The sequence below is a fragment of the Lepidochelys kempii genome, chromosome 7 (assembly GCF_965140265.1).
Source record: "Lepidochelys kempii isolate rLepKem1 chromosome 7, rLepKem1.hap2, whole genome shotgun sequence".
NCBI lineage: Eukaryota > Metazoa > Chordata > Testudines > Cheloniidae > Lepidochelys > Lepidochelys kempii.
In genome coordinates this window covers 107,209,737-107,221,723 of record NC_133262.1, presented here as the reverse complement: position 1 = coordinate 107,221,723, position 11,987 = coordinate 107,209,737, and the positions used below count along the sequence as shown (strand labels likewise).

The window sequence follows — 11,987 nt, the reverse complement described above, 5'->3', positions numbered from 1 at the left end:
GAAGATTCCATGGTACCTGAAAGATTGGCACTGGAAAAATATGTATTGGATTTAACTTGTGGGAGTACACCCACAGAGCTGAATCTAAAAGAAACTGTCATTAAAGTACCTGCAGAAAAAACTGAAGACTCTATGGGAAAGGACAGAACAGAGGAAGTGCAAGTTATAGCAACGAGTGCATCACCTGAAGCGTTAAATGAGGCAGAAGGGATGCTATTGAACTTCGATGATAGCAACAAGCAGGACAGGAAGGATGCCAACTGGGGGCGTGATTTCAAAGAAATCAGCTTTTCAGACAAGACTTTAAGCAGTGACATAAATGAAAATGCTGTGGAAAAGCATCTGAATTCAGAGAGTCATTTGAAAGTAGCTGAAGATAATTCACTCTGTTTCCAGTGTGAACCTGAACAACAAATGAACAAAGAGAAAGCAATTGCCACACACGACTTGTCCTCAAAGTGCAGCTTTCCACTTGTGGAAACTCCACAGTTAGGCAGGGAAGAATGCCCTCTGACTTCTGATCATTTTAACTCTGACACAGAAGACAAAACTTTAGCCTTGCTAGGCTGTAAAATGACTGAAAAGGTTTGTTCAGTTAATGCACATGGTTCACCACTTCTGCACTCTCAGGACAGTAATATTATGCAAACTAAGCAAGATGAATCCTGGGAACACACTTTTGCTCAAGACGCTATATTGGAGTTTGAGTGCAAAACGAAGCATCAAGAAATGTTTCAAAGCAATGAAGGGTCTGAAGAAAATATACAGACTCCCAAATCAGAACTTGAACATCAGGGCTTAAGTGAATTGATAGGAACTACTGGCTGTGTTGCACTACACACAGCAAAAATTCAGGAGGCCTCGTGTATTTGTGAAAGCAAAGAATGGACCAGACAAGTAGCGGAGGTGCCTAATAGTGATCCTGCGTGCGTATCTGCAACTGTTGTTGAACATAGCAGTGCTGTAGACATTAAAGAAAAGAATGAAATTAAGCAGAAGGACTGCAGAGCTGAAGTGGAAAGCTGTGTAGATGATAAAGATTTGGCACTGAAAAAGGAATGCACATCTGACACACCAAAGCAAGTTCAGCAGGAACAAATTGCTGCAAAAGGTGACAAAAGTATGCGAGTGGCTCATTCTGAAATCTCTCAAGCATCAGCAAATACTGTGGAGTTCAGTCCCCAGCAAAAGCAGTGGAGTTTAGAAGAATCCCATGATAGCAGCATAACTGAGAATAAACAGCCATCCGAGAGTGACAAAGATGGCTCTCCAGAGACCCTTAAAAGCTGTATTAAAGAAAAGCAAGAAATGGCAGATGTTTCAATAACCTTTCCACAAACAGAGCAAAGAGAGAGCCTGAACTTTGCTGCCAGAAATAGTCAACAGCACATTTCAAATATAGGGTTTGAAAAACACAAACACCAAAGCAATCTGAAAACTGTCACAAGTACTGATGAACAGGAACATAAAGAAATGGCTCAGAAAAATGAGCATTTAGTGGAGTTAAGTTATCAGAGTGACTGTCAGGACACATGCAGAAGCAAATCAGATATGTCTCTAGACATGACAAGCAGCCCTCAAACAGCACCTTCTGTGCTAGAGCCAGAGCCATTCAAATATAATCCTGATGCAGTGCCAGGGGAGGACTCAAATAAAAATACTGCTTGCTTGAAAGGAAACATGTGCAACACTGAGCATTTGCAGAATATTTCTGATCTGAAGGTAGCTACTTTGCAAGACTGCACTCAGCAAAGTAAAACTGACCCAGAGGCAGAAGGAAATCGCTTCAGTAGGCAGATCACTAGCAAGCCCAAGCAGGAGAATAATTCTTTGATCTCAGTCAGTCATCATGAAGAAGCGTGTCAAGATGATGCATTTTCAAAAGAATCTGACATAAATGAACAGCCAGACAGCATATGTAAGACAGCAGACAATACTAATGTAAGCAGTGCTGGTGCTATTGACTGTATTCCAGGGGTACAGAATTCAGTAAGTGTCACTGAGATACCACAGACTTCGCTAACTGGTATTGAAATAACCTGTTCTGATGATGACTCTGAAGAAAATATATATGAAAAAAACAAGAATGATACTCAAATACCTAGTTCAGAAAACCAAGAAAAAATGCAATTGGTGGTGAAAGGCTCAGTTCTAGAAACAAAAAAGGATCTGATTTCAGACAGTGAAATCATCCCAAAAGTTGAAAATATAAAATTAAATTTTGAACGGGACTCTTCTATCGCAGAGACAAGCAATCGGAAAGTAGATGCAAATTCAGGTGCAAAGGAATATCCTTGTGAATTACAGGAACACAGAGAAGTGGTGCCCAACAATGCTTCATATACATTCAACTGCATTAAAAAAGCCGAGAATGAGCATTTGCCTGCTAGCTCTGAAACGGAAGAATTCCCAATTCTTTCTACATCAACCTTTGCATTGGATCATCATAGTGAAGCTAGCCAGCAACCTGAAAACTCTAAGAATGACGGTATTGTGGGTGAGTTACTAAATAATAAGCTGATAGTTAAAACATGCCAAAATGTCTTAGAAGCTGCTTCTGATTTGCAGAGTACAGCTGATGCTACCGTACCTGTGCATTTAAAAGATATTTCACCAGGGATAATAAGCACAGCTGATCAAAACAGCAGTGAAGCAGCCCATTTAGAAAATACTTCCATGAAAGAAACAGGTATTCCTGGCCAAAGTTTCCAGTGTGAAGGAGAGAGTATTTCACCCATACCAGATTCTGCTGATGCAGGGCAGTTTGCAGGAAACTTATCACAATTTAATTTTGAGAAGCTGAAGAAGGAGATATCTGCAATTAAAACTAAAGGAACAAAAAGTGATGTAAACTTCAAAGCACAGCAAAGTGTCAGTTCAACGGAGCCTCTGTTCAGTCTTCCTAGCCTAGGAGAGAGGCTGCTGAGTCTTTCATCTGCTGGTAAACAAGAAGGATGTAATGAGGAAATTGCAACAAATATCTGTGTAGATGACAAGTACAGGAAGATCTTAGAAAACTCTGGAAGTGCAGAGAAAACTGAAAATGTTTTGAAAGAGAATAATAGCATAACCAAGACAAAAATAAATATTTCCAAGCAGATGGCAGAAAGGGAGAATGATGTTCCGAGCTCCAGGACCTTTGGCGCTGATGCCAGCTTTCCTGATTTCAGGGAGCATCTCAGTAAAATATTTGAGAAACCTGTGCTCAATGATCTGAATGCTGAATTACCCCAGCTTTCATCTGAAATGTATGCAGGCAGTCGGCAGAGTCCCATGGTTAAAGTTATACCTGTTCTGCTAAGTGCTGAGAACTTTTCAGAGCCTAACACAGTAGGTGAAGGAGTTGATGGAAGCATCAATAATGCAGGACAAGAAAGTGACTCAGAAATAGAGAGACAAGAGTTGCCTTTGGATTCTGAGATTTTTAGTAAAGTTCCCAAAGAGAAGTCAGCACAGCAAGAAGACATGCTCAGAGAACTAAAGCTTCCAGAAAACGAGGAACATAAACAGGCAGGTACCTTTTCAGAAAAGAAAGTTTCCAAATTGGATGGTTCTAAACCTGTTGAACTGCCTCTTACGAATTTAAGAAAGCTGGACAACAAAACTGACAGCACAAAAAGCAGTAAGATGGAAACAGAGGAAGGTACACATACTAGCAGTATGAATGCTGGAGCTCCTGTGGATCAAGAGATAGAAAAGCTGGAATCTGATTCATCTGATGGGGCCGAAACTGAAAACGTAACTGCATCTTATGACAATAAGGACCAGCCCACTATTCCTGGGACCTCTTCAGAAGATACAGGCACCGTTCCAAAGAATGATTTAGAAAGTGCTGCCATCCCAGAGGCAGAGGAATGTAATTTAATTGTACAATGTAATGCAGAATCAGAAGACCTGATATCTTCTGAAAATCATTGCCAGGACTTTATGCCAAATGAGCAGAAGAAAAGTAAAGATTGTCACCCAAGCACTGTCAATGGTACCTGCAACATGTCAGCATCAACAGTTGTTCAAGGAGACCTCTTCAAAGCTGACATGAAAAGAGATGATCTTTGTATGTTGTCTGGTGAAACCCAAGAGAAATCCACTCACAATAATGTTGTGCATGAAATTAAGTCTCAGGATGACACATGTATGATGCTGGATGCTTTGGGAAGTAGAAAATGCCTGGAAATATTAGGAAATCTTCAAGACCCACAGCAGGGAAAAGAAGCAACAATACATGGATTAATAGATCACGTTAAAAATGAATTAAGCCACGATGATCATTCCCAGGCTGACTTTAAACATGAATTCAGCAGTGTGACTAAGGGGGATGTGAAGGAAGAAAGTGACACCACGTTCAGCATAGCAGAGGCAGAAGCTTCTATATGTGAGCAACTTGGAGACACCCCTAAAACAGGTATTACAAGGACAGTATTAATTAGTGAATGTGATGCAGCTTTGAAAGCAAGCATTCAAGATCAAGGGACAGATACAAACCAGCATTACTCAGAAACTATTACAGGGATGGAGCCAGAAGAGGATTTTGTAAGTACAGATTTTAATGTTGCTTCTGAAAATCAATGGAGCAAGATGCATTCAGAACATGACAGCTCACCGCTGGATGCCGAAGAAAAGATACCAACCCCTTCATTCACTGAGCCTAAGAAACATCACATCAATGAACTTCTGGACATGGTTACTGAAGGATTACCTACAGAAAGGTACTTACTTTAAATTAATTTTGTGAGACAGAGTTGTCATTGTCCTAGGGTTGCAGAGGGATATATTTTACACATATAAATCTGTTGTTTGTGATGCAGGTTTTCAGGTGGGCATGGTTCCCATTGACTTTAGACTAAAATTTGGTCTCAGTAGAAGACATTTTAAATCGCTTGTAAGGTCTAAATATAATAGAAGTGACCTTTTGGGACTTGTAAAGACCTTGATTTTCAACAGCTTCATTGACCTTTCCGGTTCTTAAACTCCTCTGTAGTGATTCTGTTATGACCCCAATTTTCACACTGCATTGCCTAAAGTTAGTGAAGTAAATTAAATTTAGAAGCCTTAAATAGGTGTGCTTTAGTTGAAAAATTGGGCCTGCAGTGTTTTCCTTGTAGACTATAATCTGAAAGTTAAAAAACTCAGCTGCCTTACAACCTTGATTACTCTAACCTCAGTTATCCTGATCCACTGTTGTTCAGAACGGTCCCATTCCCTGATATATTGAATAGTATTTGTATTACCACAGCATCTAGGAGCCCTAGTCATGGAGCAGTGCCTCACTATGCTAGGCATTGTACAAACCCAGGGCAAAAAGATGGTTCCTGCCCCAAAGAATTTATAATCTAAATAGAAGACCGACAAAAGATGAATACTTTTGGGGTGCGGGGGAGTACACATGCTAATTATGTTAACAATGCCCTTGATTGTTTGATAATATTCAGTGTCCCCAAAGACATTCAATTAACTGAGGTTGCATTTGTATATTATCTGTGTACTATGTTAGGAGTTCATATGTGTAGCTTTCTTAAGGGTTTGTGTATGTGCAAAATATTTTGTTGGGAGCTCAAGAATGCCTCAAACATGGTTTTTATTTTAAAAACGGTAAATGAAATTTGTTTTCTTCTGTGCATTTTGAAGAAATTTTGAATTTCTAGTATGAGCACAGATGTTAATTCAAAAGAATATCAACCTATAACCTCTTTACCACTAACTAATCATATCACTGCTTTTTCCATAACCTCAGCAACTTCCCTGAGCCCTGTCATTCTCTTCTTCCTGTACCTGAAAAGGATGCTATAGCTGTAACAGCCAAGGCCACCTCACATGAGGCAAGAGATGACATCAGAGTAGAAAGGTACTGTGAAAAGCTTAAGTATTTCAGAGGGCAATAATGCTCTATTTAGATGCATTCTTTCTTGGTATTATAGATATGAAAAAGATGTAATTGAATAGGAAGGAAAAATAATGTTTATCAATGCCACATTGTTTAAAGTTGCCATGGTAAAACAGTGATATGAGGGGAAAATTAAGGTCTCTGTCCTCCATCCTTTAATATTGCCCATTATGGTGGAAAAATAAGGGTTTTACTTCCTTTCTATGTAATTCTGGGACAGAAGCTCAATACAGCATACTTTTCTGAACAAAATATACACTTAAAAAGCCATCAAATTATGATAAGGTTTAATAACAAAATTTATTTTCTTTTGGTCTCCTTAGAAATCTGTTTATAAACTGATAGGATAAAATTAGATCCCAAGTTTCATAATCTCTCTCTTGAGCTTGTTTTCCTGTGCGTGTGTCTTTTTTTAAAAAGGATGGAGGATGCATAGTATAGTCATTTTCAAATTTACCATACCAACTGTCTGCCTGGTCTAAAATAGCTCAGAAGCCAAGAAAGAGTGTGTGTATGTGTTTAAATTAGGGTGGGTATCATTCTTTAAATTAATACCTGTGGCAAACAGGGTGAGGTCTTTGGAACAGCTGTTGGCAATTCATAAGTTATTTGCTTAATACTTGCATATGCTTGAATTCATTGTCACCTGTTTTTCCAGTATGAGTATTTTGTACCAACAAGCAGCTGCTACTTCTGTAAGCACAAATGTAACTTTTATATCTATATGACTGTCAGTGCATGTGCTATACTGTGTGCCGAGCAATTTGAAATCTGTGTGAGTGTAGATTTCACAGAACAAGGACTTCCAAAGGTAAAGAGGAGACCCTGCCTTTGTTTAGTCTTGTTTCTCATAAGAATATGCAATTATTAAAAAAGAGAGCTAGAAAACATCTATTGAGCCAGCTAGTTTATCCCCTGTTGTTTTAGTGTATTGACCAGTCCATTTTTAGATAACTCAGGAACAGGGGCTTCCTTTATATTCCTTGGCAGATTGTTCTACAATCCAGTGGGTCTCATTCTTAGCAAATATTTCCAGATATGCAGCCTAAAACGTTCTTTGTTTAATTTCGTACTCTGTCCCATATATCCCCGTCTCAGGATCTTCTGCCTCAAAAAAGTGGTATCCGTTTATCCCTTTGCTATAGTAAATATCCAGGGTAAAGTTTGCAGACATGAGAAAATGGCACATGAATTTGGGCCTGCGATGTTTATCTGCGGTAGGGGCAGAGGAGATTCTAGTCATGAAAAATCCCAAACCAGGGTATTTGAGTGGAAATAGGTGTTTTGTTAGGAAAAGGAAATTGGTGTGTCTTGTGTTACGTAAGGGGTGGTTTTCAACCCTCGTCAATTCCAAGATAACTTATAGTGAAACTTCAGTTGTGTTAGGTAGAAGGGGCCTAAATTATTGTTGTTTATTTAAGCACCTTCTTAGAAGATGGAATTCTTAATTTTCAGGACCTTCCTCTACTTTCTGGTTCGGGCAGGGGCTAGGTGGTTGCTTCTGTGGTGGTAGTACAAGTGGGAGATCCAAACAGTGCCCCTATAACAACCAGGAAGAGTCCCAACCTATGCTGAGACCTTGCCTGGGTAAAGGGGATATTCCAGCCCCAGTGCCTTCCTCTCTAATATCCACCATGGGTTGGCGTGATTATTTTCAGGAGAGTGGGTTATGCCAGAAATTCTTGTGCTTCTGGGGGAAAGTGGAGCAAAGTGCTACTAGTAGAAACAGGAGGGTTGTGTTGGCAGGTCTCTGATGCAGACCAAGCTGTTGGTGACTACAGACGCTTAAGGAGAGGGAAACTATCCTCTCTTTCCTCTTCTCCAGGGGCAGCAAACTTCTTTTACTGGCTCCTGCTGTATTGCCAACTCTTGCCATTGTTTGGAAGTCTCATAACATTTGTGGGTTTATTTTAAAGCCCCAGCTCCTGGAGTCTCGTGATGATTAAATGGAAGGGAAAAAAAGTTAATTTCCTGCCTTGTGGCTGCAGAGAATAGCTCAATAATATCACTCCAAAGGCTCAAAAACCAGGAGCCAAACAAAAATAACCCAAATTTTATTATTTTCAAAATCCCAAGCCAGTCCCATGATTTTGGAGGGCCTGGATTCCGAGTTTGGAATGCATGGGGTTGGAATCACTTCGTGCTTAGCAGATGGCTACTCCATCACCCTCTACTTTCCTCCTGCGTGTTCTTTACTGGGGAAGAAAAGGAGATATACGTAGAAAAGGCCTGAACATGCCCCCAAACTGCAGACCACAAATCCTCAGCACTATGGAGTGATAGCACTTTCATTAGATGAGGCCTTTTTTTTTGCTCAAGAGAGTACCAGAATAGCATCCTGTGCTCTTGTTGCTGCATAGGTATGCTGAGGGAAGAGGTTCCCTATACAAAGGCACTTCCTGTACAAGTGCAACGGAATAACATAGGCCTATATATACTTAGAAATCATTGCACCTACCACTGATATGCAGAGGAGTTATTGAGCAGTGCACCACAGCCATTTAGAACAAGATATGAAGAAAATTCTATATCCAATTGAAAAGTGGTATGGGCATTTTTAGATACATTTCTGTAACTATATGGGAATTTGGCTGGGACACCAGAACAAATATCCAATCTTGAAAAAGTACCCTGGGAGGTTTAATGATTAAATGCTGTGATGTCGTTCCCAGATGTGCTGCTTTTAGGTGCTAGGAATAGATTAGTTGATTTGGCAAAGTATCCAATTTATTAGTGGACTTCCAGACAGTTCAGAGGGTTAGAGATGCTCAGTTTACGAAGCTGGGGCTAGATTGTGTAGGTATGCAATGGGGGGAAGGGTGTAAAGAGCCACGAAGCTGGCCACAACTGCAGATATGATTGCACAATCTCCGCTGAGCGCAGTTACCCCAAAGATGAAGCTATAGCCTCCCCCTGAACCAGGCAGCAGAGCTGGCTTGTGGTGAACGATAGTGTGTGCTGCAATTCTTTCTCTTGAATTCTGCTGCCCTTGAGTGCCTTGGGAGTTCTGGAAGGCATTATGCAGTGGTACTTGTACTCCTAAATAGAGCTGGTTGGGAATTTTTCGAGAAAATGTTTGGCTTGTTTTTTGTCCGAATATGCTAATTCATTTTTGAAACTGAAATTTGTGTCAGGAAGATTTCTCGGGTAGCAGAATGAATTTCTTGTGGGGTGAGGGAGGCAAGGAAGGAACCAGAGCAAGGACTTGAACTTGGGTCTCCCACACCGCAGGGCTATTGGCTATTCTGGGGTGGGTGTCTCTTTCTTCTTGTTTTCGTTACACATCAGAATGAAAAGACACGTCAAAACCTCAACATTTTTTGCAAAATGAAATTTTTGTTTTCTAGCCAGCCCTACTCTCAATCTCTTAGGTGCTTTTGAAAATTGCACCCGATGCCTATTGAAGCTCATGCCATAATGGTGCAGACCCTGTTCCCTCCAATATTTACATTGGTTTTCGTTCTCTTTTATACCTGTATTAAGCTATGTCATTTATAAAGCTTGACAATATTGTTACATGCCAAATAAATCACAGCACTCTGTCAGAGCAGGGTAAGTTGAAAAACCCTCTTTATTCTATTTACGTAGGCCAGACAGTAATCCTATAAGTAAAATTGGCCTAGACATGTTTTTTTAATTTTCTTTCATGCACTATTTTTGCAGTTGGAAATTGGCAAGATTAGTAAGCTGTCTGAAAAGAATGTTGACTCCTTAGTAAATACTGACTTGATCTTTTTCCCCCCTGCATAGTAAATAGAGTATTAAATATTTTAACAGTCTTTCTGAGAGAGGTATGGAATGCATAGCTCTTTCTCAGATTGTGCACTCAAGTAGGTTCTGATTGCTGGAACGTTATGCCTATTTGAGTCCTGTGGTGTTTGAAAACAGAATCATTGTGTTAAAATTAATTTTGTATCTAAACTGTGATTATGCAACGCCCCCTTGCCCCCCACCGCTCCGTTCCCCACTGCAGAATTCACTATTTTGTATTTTTTACCTTCTTCAGATATTGCATTCATCTCAGGATTACAACACAGAGAACAAAAAATAGCTGAAGCTGACTTTCACATAAAACAAAGAGTATCTGATTTCATCAGACATTTTTTGTCTATTTGCCTTTCTTCCTGGCACTCCAGCATCCATATTCTTTCTCTCTGTTTTCCAGTCCATCAATCTCATTCTACCTCATAGGAATAGCCATTAGTAAAGTGTTACGTTTCTAATCACAAGGGAACTGGTCCTGTAGTCCTTACCCAAATATAACTCCCATGATATCCCTACATTGGGTCAAGTGCAGAGTAATGGAGAACCAGACCCATCATAGTATTCTGGTTAAACATTTTACCTCAATTAATCTGTTTATGAACTAAAGGAGATAAGTGCATGAAAGCAAAGAACTAACTATTTATTTACTAATCCATCCCCTGCCAGCTGCAGGTGGACCTTGCTATTTTGCAATTACACTCAAGTATATTTTTGAGAATTATACTCTTAAAATAGGTACTGAAATTGACTTGGATACTGCATATGCTTTTAAAGTTAAAAGGTCCCTTAATGCCTCTAGAGAAACATTATTTCTGTTTAATAAAATGTAAACATTCTGTTAAGGAAATGCAGTGATTGCTTTGTGATATTTTCAATGTATGAGTAGTCAAGACACCCTGACTTCTTAATTTCCTTCTTCTTTTCTTTCTTTCTCATTTATCTAAAACACTTTTGATTCTTTTATGTTCTTGTTAGTTCTCCCCAAATGCATGTTTCAACCTTGCAATTCTCCATATGTCAGCTATCGCTGCTCTCTTTGTACTCTCTTTGCAAATTTGGACACCTTGCAATTAGGTCTATTTTCCCTGTTACTAATGGAATATGTAAAGTGGGATTAGTCCCAGCCCTGAGCCCTGTGGTGGGCAATTCAAAGAAAAGCAGTTATAGACACAGTCATTTTCTCTGTGACTTTGGGTTGTGGATTCGTTCCAGTTTTTTCTGCATCTTGGCACACTTACATCTTGTTGATGCCCCCCAACAAAGACTCCTCTTCAGAGATGTTCTAAGATCCATTTTTCCCAATGTTTCCCCCTCCCTTTGCTTTTCATTTTCACTCTGATTATGCTCTGCAACTACTCCCTCCTTCTCTTTCCTTTCTCTGTTCCTGACTCTGAACCAAGGTCATATTCTCTATCCTTCCTGGCAATTCCTATGGGTGGGACACTGTTTTGTATGGAAAAGGTCAAGCATATGTATTGTTATGTTCAGAATGAGAGTCAAATGAGTTGGGTGTATAGATTTGGCCAGGCAAATGGCTCAATGCCCATATCTAAATATCAGTGACCACAATTGACAGTACACTTGTAATTTCAAGGGTAAGTGAATGCTTAGAGTTGACTCAAATTTGTGTTTGCCTCTGTGCGTCAGCCTACCTTATCATGCATGCAGATACACTCAACAGGCTGTGTGGTACTTGGAGAAGCAAATCCTGTGTAGGCAGTATGTAATCATTCTCACCTGGCACTTTGGACTAAGCACTATAATCATGGCAATTTGAATGTGACATCAGATAATTTTCAATTAGCATGACTTGTAACCTGCATGTTGATATAATGATAGGCTTTCGGTTTACAAAATATGTATTGTCCTAGGAGCTTGGAAGCCAAAGTGTGCCGAGTTCATAGCATCTGGGAGTTATGCAAAATTAGCTAAGCTTTAGCATTCAGGTAGTGCTTGCTGCTGGTGCTGTATACCTGCATGAAAAGTTCTGGATCAGTCTGTCTGTGTTACGTACTTATTGTCACAGTTTCAAGGTAATTGAACCCGTTTTGCCCCTCCAGGGTCCACTCCAGGAGTGCCCAGTCAGGTCTTAGGTCTCTAGCCATCACCTGTCTCTGGGCAGAGGCCTTTGTCCTGTTCCCTCCTGACCAGGGGTTTTGAGGCTGTACAGCTCTGTCTTACACTGTGATATCCCCAGGAAGTCAGTCTACCAGTGTATTGCTTTCTGTGCAAGGACTACGAACAGTGTATTGCCAGCAGTTACAAGTTACCACACAGCTCTTTCTAAGCAAGAACATTTATTCTTAAGGTAAAAGCATGCCAGAGAAAACCTAATAAACAG

At 40.0% G+C, this 11,987-nt stretch overlaps 1 protein-coding gene across 8 annotated transcripts in view; it reads left to right on the top strand.

Annotated features, from left to right (window-relative positions):
* The first annotated feature begins 3 nt into the window (after positions 1–3).
* The window catches only part of LOC140914982 (transforming acidic coiled-coil-containing protein 2-like), a 144,802-nt gene continuing 132,818 nt past the window's right edge, over positions 4–11,987 (top strand). For 4 of the 8 annotated variants that reach the window (XM_073354175.1, XM_073354174.1, XM_073354176.1 and 1 more), the window contains exons 1-2: positions 15–4,706; positions 5,732–5,842. In XM_073354175.1, the coding sequence (XP_073210276.1) occupies positions 133–4,706; positions 5,732–5,842 (4,685 nt within the window). In that variant the 5' untranslated portion in view covers positions 15–132. Of the gene's footprint in view, positions 4,707–5,731; positions 5,843–11,987 lie in introns of all 8 variants that reach the window. The other 4 variants (XM_073354177.1, XM_073354173.1, XM_073354178.1 and 1 more) reach the window with 3 other exon arrangements.